This window comes from Miscanthus floridulus, chromosome 1 (genome assembly GCF_019320115.1).
Source record: "Miscanthus floridulus cultivar M001 chromosome 1, ASM1932011v1, whole genome shotgun sequence".
Classification (NCBI taxonomy): Eukaryota; Viridiplantae; Streptophyta; class Magnoliopsida; order Poales; family Poaceae; genus Miscanthus; species Miscanthus floridulus.
In genome coordinates, this window is record NC_089580.1 from 186,449,162 (window position 1) to 186,476,844 (window position 27,683).

At 46.0% G+C, this 27,683-nt stretch overlaps 3 protein-coding genes and 1 non-coding gene across 4 annotated transcripts; 3 read left to right on the top strand and 1 right to left on the bottom strand.

Moving 5' to 3' along the window:
• The first annotated feature begins 9,747 nt into the window (after positions 1-9,747).
• LOC136505436 (uncharacterized) lies at positions 9,748-13,796 on the top strand. The gene is made up of 5 exons (XM_066500591.1): positions 9,748-9,881; positions 9,976-10,280; positions 10,376-11,528; positions 11,668-11,814; positions 12,988-13,796. The coding sequence occupies exons 2-5, from the start codon at positions 10,218-10,220 to the stop codon at positions 13,488-13,490; spliced, it is 1,866 nt and encodes a 621-aa protein (XP_066356688.1). The 5' UTR covers positions 9,748-9,881; positions 9,976-10,217; the 3' UTR covers positions 13,491-13,796.
• A 2,009-nt stretch (positions 13,797-15,805) lies between these two features.
• On the bottom strand, positions 15,806-15,891 carry TRNAY-GUA (transfer RNA tyrosine (anticodon GUA)). The gene is given in 2 exon segments: positions 15,806-15,841; positions 15,855-15,891. It is a non-coding gene; the product is annotated as a tRNA-Tyr (tRNA).
• A 523-nt stretch (positions 15,892-16,414) lies between these two features.
• On the top strand, positions 16,415-18,609 carry LOC136505446 (ras-related protein Rab11D-like). The gene is made up of 2 exons (XM_066500603.1): positions 16,415-16,761; positions 17,999-18,609. Exons 1-2 carry the CDS (start codon positions 16,547-16,549, stop codon positions 18,435-18,437), a joined length of 654 nt encoding a protein of 217 aa, XP_066356700.1. The 5' UTR covers positions 16,415-16,546; the 3' UTR covers positions 18,438-18,609.
• A 3,691-nt stretch (positions 18,610-22,300) lies between these two features.
• On the top strand, positions 22,301-25,264 carry LOC136505454 (2-carboxy-1,4-naphthoquinone phytyltransferase, chloroplastic-like). The gene is made up of 10 exons (XM_066500611.1): positions 22,301-22,651; positions 22,858-22,961; positions 23,104-23,175; positions 23,273-23,411; positions 23,623-23,738; positions 23,833-23,932; positions 24,046-24,084; positions 24,198-24,308; positions 24,407-24,472; positions 24,557-25,264. Exons 1-10 carry the CDS (start codon positions 22,424-22,426, stop codon positions 24,665-24,667), a joined length of 1,086 nt encoding a protein of 361 aa, XP_066356708.1. The 5' UTR covers positions 22,301-22,423; the 3' UTR covers positions 24,668-25,264.
• Positions 25,265-27,683: the final 2,419 nt, after the last annotated feature.

A 27,683-nucleotide genomic window follows, 5' to 3' on the forward strand; every position in this document is an offset into this window, starting at 1 on the left:
TCTCCAATACTGGGGGTGAATTTTCTATCCGACCATCCCTGGACTCTGATGAAGCGCTGGCCGCATCTTCCTCAGGCCGAGCCGGTGGCCGGGCATCTACACCCCTCGACCAATCACCCCTCGGCATGCCTACTGGGGGTGAATTTTCTATCCGACCATCCCTGGACTCTGATGAAGCGCTGGCCGTATCTTCCTCAGGCCGAGCCGGTGGCCAGGCATCTACACCCCTCGACCAATCACCCCTCGGCATGTCAGAGAAGTACACTGCTCTTTCCTGTGAATGGATCTTTGCATAAGTACATCAGTTCACTACTCGACAATGCGTCAAGATTATAAGTGTTGGGCAAAAAACAATCGAGATGTTTACCTGAGGAAGTAGATTTGTGCAGTTGAAGGCCCTCGTTTGGTTTGGCCAGCGGAACGAGTTGCTGGGAGTGAACAGCTCTGCATCCCGCTCTAGGACAATTTGTTTCGTCAGCCATTTTGTCCTCTCCCGGGTCCTGTCGTCATCACCTCTGTAGTCAAAGCCCGGGTGGGCCCTCTCCTTGTAGGGCTGGATTCGGTGCACTATGAAGCTCACCGCCACTAGTTCGCCGCTAATCTCTACGGCTTCAAGCAGGTCGAGGAGCTCCCTTACTTGTTCCATGTCATCACTATTCGGTTTCTCTGACCAGCTTTTTTGGTTCTCCGAGATATGGTGGACATCATAGTGGATTGCAGGGTGACTTTGTTTCATATAGAACCACTTGGAGTTCCACCCTTTCAGAGAAGTGTTCAGCGGTACATTAATGTACTCACTGGCCATTCCATCCCGGAGCTGTAGATATACGCCGCCGACCACCTTGGATCCACCGCCGCCTTTCTTCTTCAACCAGAACAGGTGTCTAAAGAGGTTGAAGTGTGGCAGAATCCCTAGAAACATCTAACAGAAATGGATAAAGATCAAGATGTGTAATATGGTGTTGGGATGGAGATTGCAGAGACTAATCGCCTAGGACTCCAGCAGATCCCGCAAGAAAGGAAGAATAGGGAACCCCAACCCACGCTAAAAATAATCCTCGAAGACAACAGCTTCATCCATGTTAGGCATCGAGAAGGGCTCACCATTGGCTGGCCGCCATCCGGCGTTGATGCGATCAGGAAGCACGCCCACCTCCACCAATCTCTCGAGCTCCGCTTCCCCCATGCGCGATGTCACCCACTCTTCGTCGCGACTGGCTCCCGCTCCTGCCTTCTTTGGGCTCACCTTCTTCGGGTTCACAGCTCTTCTCTTCGGTACCATCTCTCAGATCTGGATGGGGACTGACATCGGGAGCGTGCATGGATGCGAATCTGAAAATGTGAGGGCTGAGGATGAAGACAGAATGGCAAAGCGGCAAAGGTATGAACGAGGGATGCGGCGGCGCAGTTATAAAGCACTTTCCCCACCCTTTCGCATTCGAGGGTTTTTGGGAAACCGTTCCCGCGATTTGCGCCCCCCCCCCCCCCCCCCGAATTCTTCGACATGGCTTGTTGAGCCGTAACTTGGGCTTTCACGCAACCGCATCCCGCGTTGCTAATTTATCGCTACCGTTGGTTATCACTCGCCGAATAAATTGTCGACTTCTCCGTCATTTATTGACGCTCGGTAACAGTTACTGTATAGCCATTACTCTGGTTTTTTCTCTACAGTTGGGTTTTCCAGATATCTCCATAAACGGCTCGGGGACTGGCTGCCTGCTCGGCTGGTCTTTTATCATTTTTAAGTTTTTGACCCCGGCACCACGTGACTGCGTCACCAACTGTCAGGCTCGGGGACTAAGTGGGCACATTTCACCTTGCGGTGAATGTGCTCTCTCTCATTTCAGAGCTTTGCTCGAGGACTGGCTGTCTGCTCGGCTGGTCTTTTACTGTTCTTCTACTTTGGACCCTGGCACCACATGACTATGTCATCTACTGTCAGGCTCGGGGACTAAGTATGCACACTTTACATCGTGGTGAATGTGCCTGCTTTATTTCTGAAGACTCCACGCCTCTTGAAGTTGAAGAAGACTATCTCTTTTTATCGTGGTCGGACTCTAAGTGGGCACACTTATTCCACTGCGAAGAAATTTTTGGTTCTGAACTTAAGCTCCTTACACTCTTATGGCAAGCCGTGCTTAGGTTATGCTGCTCGGCTATGATTCGAGCTGATCGGTGACAGTACACGTTGCTCGACAACTGCTCAGCAACTCATTATGGTGGTCAGACTATGAGTTCAACTGCTCGGCTTCGTTCGCACCTGCCCGGATAAGCTCAAGACGGCGTTGCACTACGGGTACAAGGCGCTCGGGAACTAGCTGTGGAGGGTATAACCCCGGATACCCACGGCAGACCACATGGGTTGCGCCCTCAGGGGCGGCCCGGCCCACAAGACGCAGCCTTGCGGGGTACGACTCTGGTCGGCGCCTTTCGCAAGACACCTGAAAGATATTCTAAAGATAATACGAGATGTGTTAGGATATGTATGATCGCAAGATTTCTATAATCAGTTATTACTTTCCGGTTATCTCTCATGTCTAACCGACTTGTAACACTGCTCCTCGGACTATATAAGGCGGGCAGTGACCCCCTCCAAACTTACGCAATATCATACGATAACTAATACAAACCAACATACCACAGGAGTAGGGTATTACGTCATACTGACAGCCTGAACCTGTATAACTCGTATGTCTATGTTGTCTTCTTGTTTTTAATCTCACGTTTCTCTATCGATCAACCTATAAAATACCTCTTGGAAAAATACCGACGATATTCTGTGAACGGCGCGTCATCTCGCGGTCTCGCATTCCCGTGCGGTGCCGGCGGTCGCCGTCGGCCCCGTCTGGTCGCCGCAGGGGCAGGACTCGTGGGGAGAGCAAAACGTGGTGCTGGTGTGCGAGAGCGACATTGGACGTACTCCCAGACTGCGACGCCTGCGCGTGTGTAGAATACGTGGAATAAATCGTCTCTCCTTTTTCCATGCAAATATGGCACTATGCAAGATAGTCAGATGGATGCTACAGACCTGATGGATTGGAGTCGTCTTGGATACAAGCATATCCGTTTTGTCTTCCGCCGCCAGGCCTGCTGGGTGGTACACTGGTACGTGACTGACCAGCAACTTCGTCGGGTTTCACTTGATTTTTTTTTTCCTTCTTTTTTGCTAAAAGTATTCACCAAAGAAGGGTGAAACAAGCTTCAGTTATTTGCCCATCGGTCAGCATAAGTCATGAGATGCACTATGCAGCAGGAGGTTTTCTGTCAGAAATGCAGAATATATAGAAGCAGCGACAACTGGCCAGGTCGACATTTTCTGCCGGAATTGGACCCGTGTAAAAATATCCCCGTTCGCTGGTCTGAAACTTGGCTGAAACTGACTGAAAAATACTGTTCTGGCTGAATTGTTGTGAGAGAAAAACACTGTTCCGATTGAAAAAATAAGCCGAACAAATCGAATATGGAATAAGCCGAATAGGAACCGACCATGTAGAGTAGTGCGTAGTATCAATGGCTGAATCAAAGAAGTTGACGTCTCATGTTTGAGGTTGGAGGTGGCAATGCACTTGCATGCAGTTTAGGACCTCTTTGGTAGAGCTCCGGTGACTTCGGCTTCCGCACCTGTCGGTCGCTCAGGGGCATCAGTTCGTGCCGGTCTTTTTCGACGAACTGATGTTCAGGAATAGGTCTTTTTCGATGAACAAGAAACATGAGGTCTTTTGCTAGGATGATCCAGCTTCGATTATGTTAAGTCGACCTCCTTCGACGCTCGATAGAAGCGCGGTGTATGTTTCTTTAAACTCTTCTCCTTAATACAATGATACGTAAATCTTTTACGTATTTGAGAAAAAATGTTCAGGAATAGGTACACGTGTGACGGTGTGAGCGCAGATTTCATCTCCTCGATCCACTTAACCAGCAGTGGGTTTGAACTATAGTCCGGCCACCTAAAGCCAACGGTAGCAACAGACGCTCGTCCATCTGCTTCGGTCAGTTTGACCCATGAACATAGCGTTTGCAGACCAGCGTGTGGCCGGCGATGACACAATCACACACGACACGACTCCATGTCCCGCTACTACTCGCTAGAATAGGGTGTTGACGTACGCCTTCTTGAGATAAAGAATGATCCTAGTTAATTAAGGGATAATAAGTTTGGAATATATGACCCTCGTGACGCCTTCTCGTTGATAGATATATTATTGAAATCCAGAGGCTAAAGTTTAGAGGTGTCAGTGTGTCACATCGAGTATTCGGATAGTAATAATAAAATAAATTACACAAGTCCTCTGTAATCCGTGAGACGAATTTATTAAACATAACTAACCCGTCATTAGCACATGTTTACTGTAGCATCATGTTGTCAAATCATGGACTAATTAGCCTTAAAAAATTTGTCTCGCAAATTAGTCTCGATCTGTGCATTTAGTTTCGTAATTAGTCTATATTTAATACTCCATGCATGTGTCAAACATCCTATGTGACAGGAGCTAAAGTTTAGGAGTAAAAAATAAACACAGCCTAAATAAATAAATAAAAGGCCTTGACCTTTGATCACGACTTGTGAGGTCCTGCTTTGTGGCTTTAGCAGGCTACTGTCTGCAGACGGTGTTGTTGTGTGATGTTGTTATGGAGTATGTCAAAGACCTGTAAACAAAGTGCATGCAAATGGATCGATCGTGTCAGTTCCGGGACCTTCAGTGGTGCTCACCACTGGACGGGTGGCAGCACGCGCATCAGGAGATGGAAGACGTCTCCTTTCACTGACTCCGTGGCATGAGCATGACACGGAATAATGCTGCTGGTAAAAGTAAAATGAAACTTTAGCTTGCGGTCATCCGAAGCACCGTAGGGGAACGACGAGACTGCCAGTGTCACATATATCTGGGAGGAATCCTGAGATGCCGTGAAAGACCAGTCCTGTTGTTGCTAGTTGCTACCTGTGGAAAACTGGAAACCATCCATTCCCCTGTAGCTGTAGTATGTAGAATAGAAACCATGCTTTAATTTGCTCCCGCACGAGTGCGATCGAGGGTGACTGCGCCCGCAGCTTTGGTACTAGTACGTGGAAGAAAGGAACGGTGTGGGAGTGAGCCGCGCAATGCGAGTCAGGTACTCAGGTCAGGTCTGAGACGCAATGGAAACGTCAAGTGTGCGTGCATGTGCTTGCTATGGCGGGCGGGACAACCAGGCGACTGCCATGCCGGCCGGCCGGCCGGGAAGCTCCGATAAAGATGCTGAAAGATCTTGGGCACCTTGATTCCGGGAACATGTGGACGGAGCACGCACGTACAAGATGTGTGCAGTGCAGAAGTCTTCCGGCGCTGGGGCCTGGGGCAGTGAGATGCTCTAGCACTCTAGCTAGTTCCGTGATACGATACGGGACGAAGGCACAACAGCCGTGAGCCATTCTTTTGCAACGCCGGATCATCAGAGGACGGGCTACCGCGACGCTCGTTCCGTTGCGTGCTGCCTCAAACCAACACGTAGTGCTGCCTCAGGTGGACAGGACCGCGATCGGGCTGCCTCTGTCTGGCATCGATGCCATCGCACTGAACGACCCAGCTAAACCACGAGACGGGCTCTCGGGGGACTGCGGGATGGCCGCACAAGCTGGGCACACGACGGCACGCACCCACGCCACCGTGCGTGTCGCGGTGGCCCGTGGCCCTCGCCATCACGTCTCGCAGCTGGCGCCTGGCTGGCCCGAACCGAGGCGAGCCGCTCCTCTGAGCGTGGGGCGCCCAGATCCACCCACCGGTCATTCGCTCGATTTTATTTCCTTGCTGCTCGTCTAATCTCCTATCAAGAACTATTTATTTTGGTTCGTCCGTCTATTCTCATCTGTGATTCCACGACATCTCCCTTGATTGAATATTACATGTCATGTGATACAGAAATCACGATAAAATAGGAAGTAGAAAATTATTATTCTATCCATATACACATTGCATTTTTGCATGCACCAACATATATGACAACGAGCAAAAGGAAAGAGAATTAACATAGAATTCAAATTGGCCAACCTCTTTTGGTACGGCTTTTTTTGTCGCTCCTCTCTTCCGGCCGTGCGATACCCCGCGCGATAGAAAAAAAACTGACATCTCTGCGATCCCCGCCTGCTTTGAAGGAAATAAATCGATCACCTGAGGCCACATGCATGAAAGGAAACAATAATCATGCATGGAAGAAAACAATAATCATCCATGGAAACAATAATCGTGCTTGGTAAAAGAATTGTTGGGGCAGTACAAAAGGCACAATCCAAATTATTCCATGGATTAACTAAACTTCAGTTAAATGTTTAGCAGATGCAGAGATAGTAAAATGAGAGTTTTTGTCTAATATTTTGGGCCTCTCTGCTGTCACTTAGAAAAAAAATTATGTTGTCTCGTAGGACAAAAATATATTCTATGATAAAAAAAACTTTGCATGTGTATGTTCAATACTTAAGTGTACTATATTATGGAGTTAACATGTCGGTTACAACAGTTCATATGGTATTGTCCATAATTTGGAGGGTATTAAATTTAGGCTAGGAGCATAGTAGTCCACCTAGCTTTATTCTTGCAACTTCTACCTCTTTATGTGTTAGTCTTTGTCAATGGTATAATTTGTTCGCAAAGCTCGAGAAGACAATTGGCAAAGATCAAGCAAGACGACTCAATGAGGTTGGCCCTTAATTTTAGTGTTTTCAGCATGCAGACCTAAAATTAAAAAGTGGCTGCTCCTTGAGAACATCTCCTGCAACTAAAAAGAACAAAGTGTGGATATTTTTTTATGCGACATTTGTTTTTGTTCGTCCATCTGCCCATGCCTGCGATCCCACGACATCTCCCGCATGCTATTCTACTTTATTAAATATTGCCTGTCATGTGATGGAGGAATCACGGTAAAATAGGAAGTAGAAAATTATTGTGCTATCCATATACATATTGTATGTTTGCATGCACCAGCATACATGGCAACGAGCAAAATGAAAGAGAATTAACACAGAATTCAAATTGGCCCACCTCTTTTGGTACGACTTTTTTTTGGGGCCACTCCTTTCCGGCCGTGCGATACCCCGTGCGATAGAAAAAAACTACCATCCCTGCGATCCCCGTCTACTTTGAGGGAAACAAATCGATCACCTAAGGCCACATGCATGAAAGGAAACAATAATCATGCATGGAAGAAAACAATAATCATCCATGGAAACAATAATCATGCTTGGTAAAAGAATTGTTGGGGCAGTACAAAAGGCACAATCCAAATTATTCCATGGATTAACTAAACTTCAGTTAATTTTTTAGCAGATGCAGAGACAGTAAAATGAGAGTTTCTTTCTAATATTTTGGAGCTCTCTGCTGTCACCTAGAAAAAAAATGTTGTCTCATAGGACAAAAATATATTCTATGATAAAAAAACTATGCATGTGCATGTTCAATACTTAAGTGTACTACGTGATGGAGTTAACATGTCGGTTACAACAGTTCATATGGAGGGTATTAAATTTAGGTTGGGTGCATAGTAGGCTACCTAACTTTATTCTTACAACTTCTACCTCTTTATGTGTTAGTCTTTACCAATGGTATAATTTATTCGTAAAGCTCAAGCAAGACAATTGGCAAAGATCAAGCAAGACGATTCAATGAGGTTGGTCCTTAATTTTAGCGTTTCCAGCATGCAGACCTGAAATAAAAAAGTGGTTGCTCCTTGAGAACATCAGTGGTGCCAAATAAAAGATGTACAGGTTATACATGGTGAGACTAATGAACCTTCTGTAGTTTCCTAAACGAATATTTCCCGTAGCAACACAGAATTCGATATATGCCACATTTAGTAATTAGTATTAGTTCACGAACTGAGTTAATTCAAACAAAACCTTAACTGACGTACATTATATGTATGAATACAGTCAGTTCTCTCTTTTTATATTCAACTAGGTAGCGTGCTCGTGGGTTGCTATGGGACAACTAAATCTTTTGTACTAAAAACACACGGATCGCACGATAAGATAACAATACTGTTAAATTAAATACCGACGTTAAAGTGACATTTAATTCAAAAAGCAAAGTTCGTAAAATTAACACAGTCACAGAGAGCGTGGCGTCGCAGGCTCACAAACTCTACTATATAGACTTTTTTGTGATATGGCTAATATAATATTTTATATCGGCACAAAGAATTCTCCAACATCCATTTTTTTTCATTGTAATCCATTTATCTTGACAATGTTTGAGGTGAAGGCACGGTTATAGTTTTTAGTAGCTTTGCGATATTGTCCGAATAAACATATATGTTTGAGGTGAGGGCACGGTTACAAACATTGTCCACATAAATGGATTACAATGAAAAAAATAGATATCGGAGATTTCTTCCTGCCAATATAAAACATTATCTTATCCGCATCACGGAAAGGTCTATAAAGTAGAGTTTGTGAGCCTGCGACGCCGCGCACTCCGTGAGTGTGTTAAATTCATAAACTTTGCTTTTTGGATTAAATGTCACTTTAACATTGATATTTAATTTTTACAGTATTGTTATCTTATCGTGCGATCCGTGTATTTTTACTATAAATTATTAGTTATTTTGTAGCAACGCACGAACACGCCGTAGTCTAATCTATAACAAGAGAGAGAGATGGATCTACGATCTGCGAAAGCGGTGGACGACGCTGGACGCTGCCTTGCTTCAGAGTTCAGTACCGCGACAGACTGTTGGCTCAATTCGCCAAATTTGACTTTTCCAGCTACGAAATCCCCAATGTCAACCAAACCTATGTCACCGAACATCAGTACTATACTATACCTTGAACCAAAACCTATGGCACCGAACAGTGGCTCGGATTAGTGCTGCAAACCAGCAGGGAGATTTGAGCTCTACCTGTTGAGGTCAAACACTAAACAATGCACGCCGACCGCTATCACGTCACGTACGTATCACCGTACTAAATAATTGGTAGCACAGCACCCAGAAGGCCACAATAGCGGCTGCTATAGTATTACCGATTCTATCGCTACAAGATAGCGTGTTCAAACTTAGCAGCTGCTAATGCACTTAGCGTCCTCTATTGCAAGTCGTTATTGCTATTGTTGGATTGTTATTCGCTAGATTCAAGTGATAGCGTGGATGATTCCAATGACAATAACAATATATTAATATAGTGACTTAGACCATGATAAAGAATGATGGGATGGATAATGATATCATTTTCAATGATATAAGAACTTAATATTTTGTCTCCACGTAATTTCTTTACATTATGTATTTATATGCTTGCTTGTGATTTTATGACATTAAATTTAACAATTAACTAAAAACTTCAAATTATTCTAAGCAAACATGATATTAGCAGTAGCTGACGGATGGATAAAAGTAAGATGTAACATACTAGAGTTGTCTGATAAATTTGAGGTATGGCGTTGGCCAATCTAAATTTTGACCATTTTTAATATTTTGTTATTAGACTTTAGCGTCGTCTGCTATAATATTCGTTATCTGTAATCTACTATGCAGATAATAATCTGCTACGAGACCGCTATCCGCTGTTTATCAGCTCGTCACGTACGCAAAACGGGCCGCGAGCTAGAGATTAGCAAGGCTGCACGAGCCGAAGGCCGGCGCCGCTTGGAATCGAGCGATCCAAAATGGTGCCTGTGTCGACTGTCGAGTGGGACGGGGCGTGGTGACGTCGGAAGCCGCCGTGCGGCCGCAGTGTCGTTTCCCGCAACGACTAGCGTGGCGATGATCCGCCCCCACCGCTCTTCGCCTCTTCCCTCCGCCCTCACACTATTTCTAGCACCGCCGGAGCCGAACACTTCTCATCTCCCATCTCCTCTGCTTGACTGATTCCCACAGTTCCCGCCGGGAGAGCCAACCACTGCTACAATCTCAAGGTAGTGCCCTGTGTCCTCTCTCTCCCTCTCTCCTCTGCGATCGATCCTGGTTCCATGTCCAGTGTTCTCATCCTGGCCTTCTCGCCGCATGCAGGGCAGAGGCTGTAGTACCGATCGCTCTAGCCTTCGCCGCCGGCCGCCGGCGCATCGACCACCGCGCGGGCACGGGCGCATGCAGGTGCCATTCCGCTCTCCGGCTCTCTCCTCCGGACGTGGGCGCTCTCCCGGAACAAAACGCCTGCCTACTCTCTCGGCAACGTTTCCAGAAGTTCGTTGAGGCATCAAAGAATTGCCTGCCCTGCGCCGTGCGCGTGGCCGTGTGACGGCGCGGCCGGGATGGGCAAGATGAACTGCTTCTCCGGTCTCGGTCTGCTCGGCGGCAAGAGGAAGGCATCCAAGGTTGGTGGCGGAATGAGACTTGGCTTTCGCCGCTGAATTTTGGCGGAGTTAGCTACTTATTAATTAGTGACGCTGGACTTGTTCATCAATGGCAGGGTAAGAACAAGGGCGCTTACGCCAAGAAGGCCAGCGGCAACGATTGCCCCAAGGTGAAGCCGGTGGAGTCCATGGACATGGCGGACACTGTTGTGGACGACGACGTCAGCAGACGCGGAGACAGCAGCGTTCCTGCGTCTGCATGCTACAGTAGGTTTGTCGTTCACGCAGCCGCCGAGCTGGCACGCCATGCCAGTGGCCAGAACGGCGACAAGGCCGCAGTTAAGAGGGACTCATCCGCCGCCGATCTCGTCGCCGGCGTTGGCTCTTCCTCCGGTTACAGCAGCGACGGAACAGGCAACGATGCCAAGAGCGCCGAGCCGGACGACGGCGAGCCCTCCATCCTTGGCTGCATGTCGCCAACGGCATCGCCGAAGCTGATGCGCTCCTGCTCCAACATCGAGACGACGAGGTCTGTCCCGGCAGGGTCCGACCTGCCGGCGAAGTCGCGCTCCTACAACGACCTGAAGACCCTGCCTCCCGGAAGGTCGACCGCCGCCCGCAGCGGCGCGGTGGACGCGAGCCCGACGGAGTCCTTCAGGACCTCGTACTCCGCCGATCGCGTCATGCTGAAGAAGCGGTCGTCGAGGCAGGTGCTCCCGTCCCGGAGCCGGAAACTATGGTGGCAGATGTTCCTCTGGAGCCACCGCAACCTGCACCGGCCGGGCGCGAGCGCGACCATGCCCACGCTGCCACCGTCTCCGGGGAAAGAAGAAGAAGAAGAAGAAGAAGAAGAAGGCGGTGCCGCGCACCAGCACGACGGGTACACGTCCGACACGCTGGGCGCGGTCACCGCGGACGCCAAGAACAAAGGCGTCGCCATGGAGGCGGACCCCATTCCGAGCCAGTGGGTCGCGTTCTCCGCCGAGGCCTCGCCGCTGGACCGGGTCAGCGCGTGGGTGAACAGCCTCGGGGACGGCTCGTTCCACTCCGTCGACGAGGACGATGCCACGGGGCACGGCGGCGCCTCTCGCCCGCGACGACCGCGGTGCTCTGAGATCGTGGAGCTGTCGACGACGGCCGGCGGCAAGAGGCATCCGCCGCAGGCGAAGCGGCGCGCGGCGGACGAGGCTGCGCGCGCGAGCGGCATCGTCCCGACGATCGCGGCCTTCTCGACCCTCCGGGCCGTCAATCTGTCTGGAAACTTGATTGGTAATTGCTGATCGCAGACACTAATTTTTTTCTACTCGTGCAACATCATCTTTAGATTGTACTATCAGTAACTAACACGAGTAAAATTCGTTTTGTTACTTGACTCGTTCAGAATTCGTAATTGTCCTTGGCTTTGCAGTTCAAATCAGCGCTGGATCGTTGCCCAAAGGCCTGCACTCGCTGGATGTGTCGAGGAACAAGATCGCAATCATCGAGGGGCTGCGGGAGCTGACGAGGCTGCGGGTGCTCAACCTCAGCTACAACCGGATCTCACGCATCGGGCATGGTAAGCAAGCACGTCCTTGTCCAGGCAATGCAACGTGACTTTTAGGCCTTGTTTGTTCCATCCCTCTAAAGTTTATTCTCTATTACATCGGATGTTTGATACATGCGTGGAGTATTAAATATAGACTAATTATGAAACTAAATACACAGATTGTGACTAATTTACGAGACGGATTTTTTAAACCTAATTAGTCCATGATTCGATAATGTGGTGTTAGGCTTAATAAATTCGTCTCGTAGATTATTGAGAACTTATGTAATTTGTCCTGACGTGGCATCGTAAACTTTACTACTTGCATTTAAACGCCACCTTACCTGCCTGTACCCTGAATACGTGTCAGGTGAAAACACAGTGCCTAGCCTGCTTGGAGTTATTTGCACCGCACGAATATTGTTCAATGCGTGTATCAACAGTAATGTGTGACACCCTGGATGTTTGGCATTTAGATCTTCGTCAGGTCCTCTGCTCGTGCGTAGAATGGTCCATACCATACCGCGCTGCAGGGCTAGGGTTCGTGCTAGACATCATGGGAAAAGGGTCCTGCGGTTTTAGCTCCTTGTGACTGAACAGGCTCAGGATTTCATATGCGGCGTCTGCCGTCGGGACGTGTGGCCGTGCTGGGCGGTACTGGACCTACTGGTAACCAGAACGCCATTACGCATGTCGCCAGATAGGAATGGGGTGCCACATGCTTCAGATATCTGACGCGGACATCTCACATCTCGCATAATGCTGCTTTTCCTTTCAGCCTTCTATCCCCGTGACACGCTTCGGCGCGTCCCATGTTACTGCCTGTCTGGTACAATGCCTGTTCAGAGTTCAGGTTCAGACCTTTGGATTGGATTCCAGGGGATCTGTCCCTCCCAACTTGATCGTTCCCAGAAACACACTCCTATGTGCATGACTGTATGCCACGTCTGTCAGCTGGTCCAGCCGCTGCACTGTCCCTTTATGACCTCTGGCTCAGCCGCTCAAGCGCTCAGCTATGTTGGGCACCCGTTAGGATCTGCCCTCCCGGTCCTTTCACATGACAAGTCTGAAACTTGCACACATAGCTACTAGTAGTATCCTAGCAGAGTTACAGTGATCTTCAACCTTAAACTACGTGTGATATTATGGGTCGAGAATGTACAGCAGACGAATTTAACGTGTGTCTCTGCTTGCTCCGTTCAGGCCTGTCGAGCTGCACGGCGATCAGGGAGTTGTACCTGGCCGGGAACAAGATCAGCGACGTGGAGGGGCTTCACCGGCTGCTCAAGCTGGCCGTCCTGGACGTGAGCTTCAACAAGATCACCACGGCCAAGTCCCTGGGCCAGCTCGTGGCCAACTACGGCTCGCTGCGGGCGATCAACCTGCTGGGCAACCCAGTGCAGGCAAACACCGGCGACGACACGCTCCGCAAGGCCGTGTCGGGCCTGCTCCCGCGGATCGAGTACCTCAACAAGCAGGCCGTCAAGCCGCAGCGCGCGCGGGAGGTGGCCAAGGACAGCGTCGCGCAGGCGGCGCTCGGGAACGCCGGCTGGAACTCGCGGAGGCGGCTCACACGGCGCCTCAGCCAGAGCCCCGGGTCGTCGGGGAAGGGACGGGGCAGGGACGGCAACGGCAACGGCAGCCGCATGGGCAGCAGGAGCAGGTCCATGACCAGGCCCCAGAGCTCGAGCTTGCCAAGGAGATGAGGCAAAACGTGTGGCGAGTGGCGTACGTACTGATAAAAAAAACGGTCTTCGGCTTGAGGAGGGAGAAGAAACAACTCCATGCGTTTAAACTGCAATGTTGTGATGAGCTCGAGTTTGACGCATTTCCCGAACCTTTTTTTGTCAGCGTCTATTGCTAGTTAGCGATGTCAATTTATCTTTGTAGCTTCTAGTAGTACTACCGTCGAAGGAGTACGTCTCAAATGGAAAAACTGTTTAGCGGCTACCATTTGATTACTTGATCTTGTTTGTTTTCTGTGACTGATGATGAAGGGTAAAGAACCTGAGACTAAGAATTATGAGTTGGAATTGAACTCGTGAACGTTCAGCCCCGTTCGCTTCGTTAAAAAAATAAGTCGAAATACTGTTCCGACTGATTTGTTATGAGAGAAAAATAATATTTCGACTAAAAAAACAAGCTAGAAAGTACAAATTATAAGACAAACAAACAGGCCATTAATTAACAAAGAAAAGACCAAATCGTGAACGCGCAGCAAACATTAATCTGTTACTACTTAAAAAACAAGTACAGCTTTCGTCTTTGGTGTGCGTGCCTATACGACTCAGACTCAAAACAAAAAGGCTTCGTAGGAATCAAAATCAATATACGTAACACGGACACCTAGAAAGACTCGGACACGTCAACGAAATCAATCCGCTCATCTACCAAACATGTCTAATTATTTTAAATACAAAATTACATGCGAGCAACAATATATTAACAATATCTCAGTCATTCCTTTGATCTTGTAGAAATCAACAAATGCAAGGTCCAGAGATGAAATTTATTTAGACTAATCTATATTTGGCATTGACAAGACAAATATAATTCCCCTCATTTGTTTAGACTAACCTATATTTTATTTTTTTAGTTATTCTCTATCTCTTCTCTTCTCTACATATCTGCACCTAAAAGGATCTCTAAAGCTATCATATACCTGGTGATACCAAATTTTGATCCATGCTCATGCGGGTCACATCTGATATGAACATACTCTGCTCGAAGCTCGCGCGTTTTCGACCAAAATAGTTTGGTGTGCGTGCCTATACGACTCAGACTCAAAACAAAAAGGCTTAGGAAGAATCGAAATCAATATTCGTAACACGGACACCTAAAAAGACTTGGACATGTCAATGAAATCAATCCACCCCACCTACCAAACATGTCTAATTATTTAAAATACAAAATTACATGCGAGAATATCTCAGCCGTTCCTTTGATCTTGTAGAAATCAACAAATGCAAGATCCGGAGATGAAATTTATTTAGAATAAATTCATATTTGGCATTGACAAGACAAATATAGTTCCCCTTATTTGTTTAGACTAACCTATATTTTATTTTTCAGTTATTCTCTATCCCTTCTTTTCTCTACAAATCTGCACCTAAAAGAACTCTAAAGCTATCATATATCCGATGATACCAAATTTTGATCTCTACTCATGTGGGTCACATCCGATACGAATCATATTCTACTCTGAGCTCACACGTTTTCGTCCAAAATAGTTTGGTGTGCGTGCCTCTACAGCTCGAACTCAAAACAAAAAGGCTTTAGAGGAATCAAAATCAATATACGTAACACGGACACCTAAAAAGACTCGGACACGTCAACAAAATCAGTCCGCTCGTCTACCAAACATGTCTAATTATTTAAAACTTCAAATTACATGCGAGCAACAATATATTAACAATATCTCAGCCGTTCCTTTGATCTTGTAGAAACCAACAAATGCAAGGTCCGGAGATGAAATTTGTTTAGACTAATCTATGTTTGGCATTGACAAGACAAATATAATTCCCCTCGTTTGTTTAGACTAACCTATATTTTATTTTTCAGTTACTCTCAATCTCTTCTCTTCTCTACATATCTGCACCTAAAAGGACTCTAAGGCTATCATATACCCGGTGATACCAAATTTTGATCTCTGCTCATTCAGGTCACATCCGATACGAATCATACTCTGCTCGGAGCTCACACGTTTGTGTCCTGCTCAGTTCCCACACGATGGCCGAATCCACGTGTCCGCGCCCGATACAAAATCCTCAGAGCTCACACATCCACATCGATTACTGAGGTTGAATTCAAATATTTTTAACCCGATGCAACGCAGGGGCATATGTCTAGTAACAAAGAAAAAAAAACCGAAGAAAAATCGTGGACGCGCAGCAAACTAAAAAAACAATCGTGAACACCCAGCAAACATTAACAAAGAAAAAAAAACGTTAACGTGCAGCAAACAAAAAAAAATCGTGACCGTGCAGCAGACATTAAAAAAGAAAAGAAAGAAAACAAAAAATCCGACCTGCCGGATTCGAACCAGCGACCTAAGGATTGTTCTGCAAAGACTACAGTCCTCCGCTCTACCAACTGAGCTAAGGTCGGCTTGCGTTCAGTTACAAAGAGAAAGGTCTTATATCCACGAAAGTTACATGAAAGAATCATTTTGGTAGACACTTTTTCATCCTCAAGAATGGCTTGGTGCACCTGGTATCCAACTGAGCTAAGGGCTTGTTTGTTTGGGTTTCCTTGGAACTCTTGGACTTTCAAAAGGTCAAAAGGCTCCCGAAAGCTGAAAACCAAAAGCTAGGCTTTTAGCTTACGAGAGTTGTTTTGCTTTTGAAAAATCCAAAAGCTAGTAGTCTAAAGGAGGCCAAAAGCTCAAATAAAGAGGATCTAAGGTTTAGAATGGCTTGGTGCTTATATTACCCGAAAGAGGAACCGAAAAAGAAATCGCAAAAGCTTTGTGGTGGCCTCGGTAAAAAAAAAAAAAACAGGGCCTCAAGCTGCCCAGCAAATACCCATGATTGGTCATTTGTAGTTGTAGGTTGCAGCCTTCTTGGGCCTTTTCACGGTCGCCATTCCACCCCGTCTACCAAACAATAGAAGCTCCCCTCAAAAATAAAAAACAATAAAAGCTTTGCTCGAAAAAGGAAAACAAACAAACAAAAGGTAGCCGCTGCACTGCACGAGTGAAGTCGCCAAGGAAGCCGGAGCAGAGAGCGCCACTAGCTAGCCAGCCCGCCACCGGCGCCGAGGCATGGCGGGGGCCGGAGACAAGGTGGACTACGTCTTCAAGGTGGTGCTGATCGGCGACTCGGCGGTGGGCAAGTCGCAGATCCTCGCCCGCTTCGCCCGCAACGAGTTCAGCCTCGACTCCAAGGCCACCATCGGCGTCGAGTTCCAGACCCGCACCCTCGCCATCGACCACAGGAGCGTCAAGGCCCAGATCTGGGACACCGCCGGCCAGGAGAGGTACCAGCAGCCACCGCACCCGTTCATCCGTCCGCCTCCCTGCTCTGCTCTCGATCCTCTCAGCTGCTTTACTCACTAGTCTCGCGCGCGAATCATGCTCCTGGATCCGTTCCTCTTGCGCATTAGATCTCTGTGGACTGTAGCGGTAGCTGAAACGTTGAGCGCAATGGTGGATCTCTACTTGTGAAATGTTTGCTTTTTTGCGCGTTCACACCTACCTTACCAGCACAGGACAATGTGCTGCTAGGTGATTAGATCTGGCAGCTCTATGCTTATTATGGTGCAGTGCTATTACTGAAGTCATGCGCAAGCTTCAGTTAGTCTTTAACTGTTGAGGCAGGACGACGAATCCAATCATTTCTGTTGGCTTCTACTTGCTCTGTAGTTTTAGAAACCGTGATTTGAGGAAGTAAACGTGTGCTATAGTTAGTAGTGGTGGTTCTGCATTGACAAAAGTTGTTTGACAGGGAGCTTGAGCAAATGGGAATAGTATTATTTGAATTCTGAGTTGTTGTTCACATTTACCTTGTACTTTGCTCATCTGCTGTCTGATACCTGACGTTCTTTAATGCACAATTGACAACACCTTTAAAGTTTCTGGTGATTCTGTGGTACAACAAATGAACAGGCCTGCAAGATGTACTATGAAATGTTCTGCAAGAATTTAAATCCTTTGACGAAAATTTGTTTGTTGGAGACCTCTATCATGGGATTGGGAGGCCTACCATGTTGGTTGAATTTGAACTCCATTTGCTTGTGCACTATGTCATGGTTCCGTCACTTCGTCTAGTTATTTTGCAGCAAATATGCCATAATAGCTTGAGCCTGCAAGACATGCTCAGGCCCTGTTACAGTCTTACTAGAAGTGGAAAAATTTTGTAGGAGTAGAACAAAAAAAAAACATCAACTTGTCCTTATCATTATATTCTCCAAGGTCTATCCAAAATTCTTTACTCTTGACAAGAAAACTTATAATGTGCATGATTCTCACTCTCGAAGTACTCTGCTTATTAGAATGATCACTTGCTTTAGACTCGTTCATGATATTATAGTGTTCAAGCATTCTGATTAGCGGAGTGCTGATCCATGGAAATTATTTCATATATTGGATCCTGATTCATCTATGACCTTAGAGCATGACATCTTTAGTAGTCATTTTAGGTGCTGTGACTTTTGTGCCTGCTTTACATCACTTTTTTTCATGAACTCTCATGCTGACTACACCCAACTACTGCAGGTACAGAGCTGTGACAAGCGCTTATTACAGAGGTGCACTGGGAGCTTTGCTGGTCTATGACATCACTAGACGCCAGAGCTTCGATCATATACCCCGCTGGCTAGATGAACTCCGAGCCCATGCTGACAAGAACATTGTGATAATGCTGGTTGGCAACAAGAGTGATCTCGAGGAGCAGCGAGCCGTGAGCACTGAAGATGCCAAGGAGTTTGCCGAGAAGGAGAATCTCTTCTTCCTGGAGACCTCTGCGCTCCAGGCAACAAACGTAGAGAGTGCTTTTCAAACTGTCTTGACAGAGATCTTCAAAATTCACAGCAAGAAGAGCATGGTGTCGGAGCCAAAGAGCAATGGAGCTGCCCCAGCAATGCCAGGGACGAAGGTCCTTGTCCCAGGTCCGGCACAGGAAATCCCAAAGAGCAAGTGCTGCAGTTCCATGTGATGCTTCTACGTTTGGTGCTGGGTGTGTTCGAAATATTCACGCAATAGTGTTTTGGATGTAAATCCCTGCTGAAATGCTTGGATTTTGGCGGGATTGTGTTGGAACACTGGTGTATTTTAGATATTTGTCACAATTGTGACATGAGGGAAGGATGTGCTGATGTATTGGTTCTCTTGTTCTCTAATTGATATGTTTTATTCCTGCTGCAAATACCAGTTGTGAATCTGCCGTGTCCAAGAAAGAATCCAGTCACCTAACCTGCTAGTTTGCAGTCATATTTGATCTCTGGAGCTATAAACGGTAAAGATAAAATGTGATGCACAGGTCTATCAGCTCAGCTAGGCAGGGGTGAAAATCCAAAAATGAAAGCAAAAGATAAAAGTGATGCACGGGTCCTAGGAGAAAATAAATATGAGAAAAGATAGATCTATCAGCTCAGTAGGAGAAAAAAATCCATAAAATGTTGATGCTCGGACAATCTGCTCAGAAGAATCCAATGACAGAAAAATAATGGGAAAGGCAAAAAAGAAACAAATTGGAAGCCAAAAAAGATGGTGGTCTGTTATAGTAGGAGTCTGGGTCTGAAGCGGGCCCATGATGCAGGTGAGTGTGGGCTGCCAATACGGCTATTTAAGCTGGTGCTGCGGAGGTTGGACTGGCGAGGCGGTACTAAACAGAGGGAAAGCGACTGGTACACTGGTTTCCTTTCAGGCTTTTTTGGCTTCTTGAGCAAAATTGCTAAGACCTTTGGCCGTGTAAAATCTGTAACCGGTGACTGCATGGATGATTCAGACTCAACGCTGCGCTGTGGTTTTTACGTTTGTTGGTGTTTTTGAGTCTTGACAATTCCTACTTGTTAAACAAGTCTTCATTCAGAGAATACTTTCTCAGAAAAAAGGGGAAAAAGCAGCTGGCACTTTCCCATGCTGACCGATGCAGCACTGGTACGAAAGAGATTCTGGTTTTGAAAGAGCACAGGGGACAGCGTAACCTTGAATGAATCAAGTGAAATGCGTCAGGTTTCCACGAGGGGGGAAAGGGGAGAAAGGGGAGGAGGATTACAGCGCCCAGCAAGTCCAACGGCCCGCTTCCAGTATTGCTTTCAAGGGCGGCGCACCCACGGCCCATCCATCCAAAACGCCAAGATTTGCTGTCCCGCAGAGACCACTGCCGGACATCGGCGACTCGGCATCGCTTGGTGTCAGCAACCGCAAAAACATGCGGTTTAGCGTCCACGAAGACGCGAACGCAGGCCGCGCGGCTCAAGCAGCTGGACGGACACGGGACACGGGACACGGGACACGCCTCAGGCGGCGGCGCGTCGCCAAACGCCCGAGCGGACCACTTCTTGGCAGGCGGTGCGTCCCCCTGTTCCCGCGAGAAACTCACGGGCCTGTATGGCTGTCTCGACGCGGCGGTATTTTCCTGGCGTTTTCGATGAGTGCCCAGCGTGAGCGGCTGTGCGAACAACTGAACAAGACAAAGCTGCGCGAGAACAGGTCCGCATGGGTGAAAATGGCGCTGGTGCCGCACCATGTCAGTGTCGGTGCGGCGCAGGTGGATACACGGCAGGCATGGCCTGGACGCCATTAGTATTAGTACGCCTCCGCGTAGGCGTAGCACATACAGAAAATTGCATCGCACGTACTGATTGCATACGAATAAACGATCGACTGGCGTGGTGGCACTGGCATCGGCGTCGCCCTCTCAATTGACCGTGCACCTACCGTCGAGGCCCCGTTTCCATTTGGGCCAGAAGAGGTTTCTCGAAGGATCAGAATTTCACGGGATTGCGTTCCTCTATTCTACTTGCACACACACGCGACACATCATTACAGCGTCGCTCCGACCCTTGCCGTAATATTAGATGGCACGTGGCGGATAATAAAAAGTACTTCCATGCAACTGTGGTGGACCTGGAACTGTTGCCAGGGATTATAGAGGGAGCCTGCCAAAAACAATCAACGATAGTGACACCCACGCTCAATGAACATGGGATCGCCTATGTGTGATGAGCACCGAAACTTTGCTAGTTAAGTACTCCCTCGGTTTCAGAAAAGATACAATTCAATAACAGTGTCGTATTTGGTATGTCTAAGTTTGACTAAATTTATATAAATAATACTAGTATTTATCGTACTATAGGTACTATTAAATTCTTCATGAAACATATTTTCATGATGTATTTATTTGATGTCATAAATATTAATACTTTTACTTATATATTTGTTCAAACTTAAGGCACTTTAACTAAGAATGCATCTAGAATACATTCTTTTTAGAACGAAGGTGGTATGTCTTGAGCAAAATCTATTTTTTGGGGGGAGCTTGCTATTTGTCTGTTGAAAGATTTTTTGAGTATTAAATTTGTCTGATTTCTATACATTTGATTGTGCTTTAGGATTAATGCTACAACTGTCTACTGGGTCACATTTATAAAAAAACATGTACTAGATAAAATCTGTCGATAGATAACTAGACACTCTCTTTTTTTAAAACAAGAGATATCAACAAATTATGCCACCACTCAATAAACATGGCATCGCCTATAGTCGACGGGCACCGAATTTTACTAGTTAAGTATGCCTTAAGATCTAAAGTTTCATTAAACATCTCATGTTCATAGTTCTTAGTCCAATGAACGTTCGCTATTGGATTTGGGCCTTAGGGCACGTGATGTGGCAATAAAATAGACAACTTCTGCATTGACTTGTATATTAGGATATTTGCAAATTATTTAATTTGGACATGTATCATGTATGCATAAATTATGATGATTAATCATGAATATAATACTTCTATATATATACCGCTTTATAAGTTGTACAAAATTAAATTGGGTAGACCATGGATCAAAAATCCTCACATGTGCTCCACCGTCATTGATGCACGACATGAGACACTTTAGAATAGTTTGGGGACATCGGATGACATGCGTGGAGATTGGAGCCCAGGAACTGTGGACAACATGCAAAACGAACTTACGATTTGGTTGCCTAAACACGTGTCAACAATCTATCATGGGATCGTATGGGAGACCTAAAGGATCTAGGGTCCACCCAAATTAATTCATGGGATCGTGGGAGACCAAAGGACCTAGGGCCCACCCAATTTATGCGTTTGTTGTAGTGTGACATTAGTGGTTCATAGATTAAACAAATTGAAATGTTGAAAATGGACAGAAAATAAAAAAATGATGCAAAAAACTAAATTGCCCCTTATCTCTTCCTTTCCTTATCTTTAAGTTTGATTGTGGGGTGGGGTATTTGGAAGGAGGGAATGTGAGTTTGGAAATAGGAGTTCAGAAATCTTTTGTTTGCAGGAGTGCAGATTTTCGTTGGAAGGAAAATGGAAATTTAGAGAACCAACTCCCACTAATCAATTTCGTGGGAGGGATGGTAATTGGGTGCAAAATATACTCTTAGTGAAAAGACAAATACATCATCACTATTCATCATGACTTGTCATATAATTTTTTCACTCATCACCCCTAACAAGGGATATAAAGTCCCTCTACAACTTTGTCTCTCTCTCTTTTATAAACCAAACAATAAATTGGGACTGGAAATCAAATTCATACCTCAACTTACTTCTGCCAACTTCCACCACTTCGTGTATAGTTACCAAAACACACCCTCTCGTGACTCGTCTGCTAAAGCGTTTCGTCAACTGACTCCGTGAGGCCCTCTGCTTTCGTCTACACTCTTCAACCGTGAGTGTCAGTGGACGGTAGGAGGTTCCTGTGCGTCCAGCAAAGCGGTCGGTACGGCGCGGCATGGTGCGGTGATCGAGTCCACGTCGGACGTATGTGCCAGGGTGGAGGTATACAGATGGCATGATCCCCACCGTGCCCTTATCCTCTTATCCATGGAGACCCAGCGAACGCACCTTCGCCGCTCCCAGCCGCCGGCGCCCGCCACGCGCTCGACAAAGCTCCCCGCGCCTAAACTCTCCCGGGCTCTCACTCCTAGCGCCCACCGCGGCTGATGCCGCTCGCTGGCATTGCCCTCGCGCCTCTCCTCGTCTCACCTCTCGCGCCTTCCCCTCGCCGTAGCAGCGTTGCCACTGCCGCCGCGAGAAGGCCAAGAGTTGTCCAGAGAGCTCGGTGCTCGGCTACAGCCGCTTCTGGTGAATCCGGTGAGCTGTCGCGCGCGACGCTACTATGGAGGGCGGCGAAGCTACCCATCTACTCCGTGGCGCTAGTGCCACTCACCGTGAGTTGTTGCAAGCCCAGGCCTCGTTAATGCGACGTACTGGCAGCCAGAGCACAATTTTTTTTTTACCCTTTTCTTTTTGCAATTCAGAACTGGATGCCTAGAAGTTGTTTCAGAATTTGGATTGTTTTGACAAAATACTTTGTTTTGCAATTTTTTGGATGCCTTGCCCTTTTTACACATTTCGTATTTGTGTATGGTTGCAGGTCGGGAGCGCTTCTGCTTATCATCATGCGGGCTTATTCTTTACCAAGCGCTATTTTGTTCTCCTGACAGCAGCAATCCTCGTGATCACTTGGCTCAATCTCAGGTAAAATTGATTTTTAAAATGGAAAATCGTTGTCAACGTAATGTCAGTTTATTGAATAGGGTCCTATCGTGTGGATTATTTAGTTGAAAAAACGTAGAACAGAGATTTTAGAAGTCAAATCCTTTGTTTGACTTCACTGCAGCAATGATGTTTATGACTCGGATACTGGGGCTGATAAGAACAAGAAAGAATCTGTTGTCAGCATTACTGGCAGGTATTGCACTCTTGTTTCATAGAACTAATAACATTGTAACTGGCATGGTTGGTTTTAGAAGTGAAACATGATGTTATGTTGTAATCTGATTATGCAGTCGAGCAATGACACAAAATGCTGCGAACATTTCCCTTTTCCTCGGCTTTGCAGGGCTATTTTGGGCCTTTGCAGAAGCCAAGGATATCAGATTTATTTTATTGGTGATGTGTGCAATCTTCTGTGGTTATGTTTACCAGGTAGTATTATCTTCACTCCCTTTTTCAAGGAACTAGTGTAGTATATCTTAATGGTCTGTATCATTGGTTAGACCATATGTACTTGGCTGTTTATATCGACTTTGAATCCTTGTACACATAATAGTATTTAAGCAATAAGTCATGTTCAAGTAGCTAGAGTAATATTTCTCGTTCTTTAATTTCATTGTTTTGACTTTGTGCATTTCCTCAGTGTCCTCCATTCCGATTAAGTTATCAAGGACTAGGTGAGCCGTTGTGTTTTGCTGCATTTGGTCCATTGGCAACCACAGCTTTTTACTTCTCAAACAGCAGCATAAATATTTCGAGGTAACCATGGATTGTTGCTGTACATCTTAATTGAAGACCATTGTTTCACTTGCAACTGAACCTAAATAGTTTTTTAAATATTGTGATATGCCAGCGGAACGGCACTTCTCCCTCTCACCAAAACAGCTATAGCTTCATCTATTCTTGTTGGGCTGACAACTACTATGATACTCTTCTGCAGCCATTTCCATCAGGTATAACTCTGGCTGACAATATATAATTTTTCCCCAAGTAGTCCAGTGTAGTGCTACTTTGTTTTCTTTTGAGAAAAATTCTTATAAGCAGATACACCCTTTTTATTCTGTAGATTGATGGAGACCTTGCCGTTGGAAAGATGTCTCCACTGGTATTCCTTCTACCTTAAAACCAAGTTCAAATTTCCTTTACCAATTTTGACTTCGCACCCATAACTTTTTTTTCATTATAACACGGGTTTTGTGTACCTGAATCTGCCAACAGGTAAGAATTGGCACTAAAGCAGGATCGCGGATAGTGTCAATTGGGATTCTCACACTTTACGTTCTCTTGGCTGCATTTGGCATATGCAGATCTCTCCCACCAGCTTGCATTGTGAGCTACTTTCAACCGATCATACTGCTCCATGTAAAAAAAATATAGTGATCTTGAATTGCAGTTCTTGGCTCAACCATTGCTACGATAATTTTCAGGTCCTCTGTGCCCTTACTCTGCCCATGGGCAAGTTGGTTGTGGACTATGTGCTGAAAAATCACGAGGTAAATCGCTCTTGTCCCTTGCGTGTCTCTGAAAAATGAAGATGCGATTTTGCACTGATACGGTTTGAGATCACACGCCTTCAGGACAACACAAAGATATTCATGGCGAAGTACTACTGCGTGCGCTTGCACGCGCTGTTTGGGATGGCACTAGCTTCTGGTTTGGTCTTGGCCCGTAATGGTATATTAGCCTGACAGTGACAGATAGATAGGCAGCGTTGAAATCTAGGAGAGGATCCAGAGCAGTAGAGCACCCTGCAGTTTCAGATCTAGTGAACGCCCAGCCTTCAGTTGCGTTCTGAACTAACTTTTGATTCAACAACCGAACAGACTGAACGATGAGAATGAGTGCAGTACTGAACAGCAGCAGTTTTGCCAAGAAACGGAAGAGGAATTGCCTAGGAGAAGTATGACTACTACAACGTCAGAACTCGGATGCACATGCACACCGGCCCGTTTTGGACGCCTTGTACGATTTGACCCGCTCTGGCTTTGCTCGTGCACGGTCAGACTGCCGTTGCGCCGGGGATGCCAGTATATGTATATGAATTGAATTTCAAGCGAGGACGAGTCATGTACAAGCATTACTTCTCTGCACTGACGTACCAACCGACCATTTCATTCACACCGTTTTCTTTCACATTTTGCCTTTGTACTTTTGGTTAGTGGTTAGCCAGCGACCGTTAATTGCTTGTAAGGCCTTGTTTAGATTGCCTCAAAGTAGTTTTTTCACTCTCTCCATCACATCAATTTTTGGACGCATGTATGGAGCATTAAATGTAGGTAAAAAAATAACTAATTGCACAGTTTGGTTGTAAATCACGAGACGAATCTTTTGAGCCTAGTTAGTCTATGATCGGACAAAGTTTGTCAAATACAAACGAAACGTGCTACAGTGTCCAGATTGCAAAAATTTGCAATCTAAACAAGGCCTAATTGCAACGTCCTGTTTCCATCTGTCTGTCCAGGCAAGCTATTAAACAGATGCTACTGAGTACTGACAACACTACAACTACTGCTGCTGCAAAGTGTTCCCCATACTGGTCAATCCTTACACTGACACACAGTCAAGGCCATGCTCACACAACGTGATGCACAGGAACCGCACAACCCGGCCCAAATCCAACCTGGATGGCGTTGGCATAAACAACCAGAGCAGCTGGAAAAACATGTTGAAAGTGAAATGCTACTAATATACAATGCATTCAGACGATAAAAATGCACCAGGAAATCAAATATTTTGACCGTACAAGCGCAGTTTACAGGAAGAGAGCAACCACTGGCGTGTTCTCATCACATCACTTTCCAAATTGGACTTCGTAGTAACTGTTTTCATATCATATCATCCATATTTGACAGAAATGGACATCTGTGCTTCTCAGCTCCCGCTTTTCAATCAATTTGGTTCACAGTAAAATTCTCCTTAGTGGAGCACCTCGCGTCAACACCACCCAATTGACCGGAAACTCAGCAATTGTGGAAAGGCATATCCCAGAGAGTGATTTAAAGCTTGTAAGTAAAAATATGCTCGTCCCATTTATCGATCGGCCAAAGAAACACCTTTGTTCCAACGTCGACAGCTTCAGGAATCACCAGGGAGAATAAAAATAAAAACAGTGGAAAACGGAGAATTTTTTGCTCTTGCCAGTCATCCAGTAGAGAAAAACGAGTTAACACCTGCTTATCAAGCAGCTAGTGGTTTCAGGATCCAACCATGCATATTTGGTTAACACGTGCCGGCTCCGTTCGCTTCGCTGAAAAAAATAAGCTAAAACACTGTTCCGGCTGAAAAAAGAAGCTGAAAAGTACGGATTATAAGAGAAGCGAACAGGGCCAGCGGTAACGCTCGTATCTCCCACCGGTAACGTCCGCAGCTTTAAATCATTTACGTCGCAAATGTAAAGAAAATTAGTTCAATCGTATCTCCCACCGGTAAAGGCCTGTTCATTTGAACTTATCAGCCGGCTTATCAGCTAGAATCTATAGTATTTTTCTTTCACAACAAAACAGCTTCAGTCGACTTATCAGCCAGTTTTAATATCAGCCGAACAGGCTTGCAGCTTTAAATCATTTACGTTTGTGTTACCAACGCTAGAACCAAACAGCTGATTAGCTCAATCGCAAAAGACTGCAACTCCTGATCCTTACCCATGTCGTGTGGCGGCCATGTTTGGCTTGGACCTGGAAAGGCTACCTGGCCTAGACAACAATCCCAGGCGTTCAAATTTAGCACTTGCCTAATGGTTGGATGTTGTTGCCTAGGCCAGACAGGTCTTGAGGACACCAACCAAACATCAAGACCTGCTTGCTTTAACCCCCCATGCAAAACTGCCTTGCCTTGCGCCGGCGTCGCTCTCATCAGGCTTGTGGTTTTTGGTCGCCTAGGCTTAGGATGCATGCTTGGCCCTAATTGCCCCTAAAGAAGTTCTGGAGAGTTCAATGCCCAGCACAAAAACGACTACAATACTCATGAATCATGATAAGCAAATAGTACTACAGCCCATGATTGACAAGAGAGGGCAGAGCCAAACGGCGATGTGTCACCAAACATGCTTGGTAATTCATTCATGTGACCATAATTAGATGAGCCATCGTACACCACAAAACAAACGAGGTCCATGTTACACCAGAAACCAAAGCTTAATTGCAGTTGTCTACCGAACAAAATCTAATGCGAAAAAGGATCCAAATATCTCTGTTCGCTTGGCTTGGCTGAAGGTACGGTTGACTGATTTGTTGTGAGAGAAAAATACTAAAGAAAGTTTATTATTTGGTCATAGTTTAAAGTTGTCTTTCTTCTTTGGCTCTGAAATAAAATTTCTTACCTATTTGACCTCACTCGAAGTTTCGTTTTCCAATCTGGCCTTACAGTCATATCCCATCTCTAACACCGTTAAGTGGCATATAAAATGACCAAACTGTCCCTGAGACATTATGAGAAAACAAAGGTCACCAGACAACATGACAACATACTTGAGCACTTTGAATCCAATTTTTATAACACAAATTTTTATGTTATGAAAATTGGATTCAAAGTGCTCAAAATTATGTTGTTAGGCTGCATAAATGATATTTGGTTTCTCATAATGTCTCAAGGGTAGTTTGGTCATTTCATGTGCCACTTAACGGTGTCAGAGACGGGAGATGACGGTAAGGATAGATTGAAAAACAAAACTTCGAGTGAGGCCAAATAGGTAAAATTTTTTGTTTC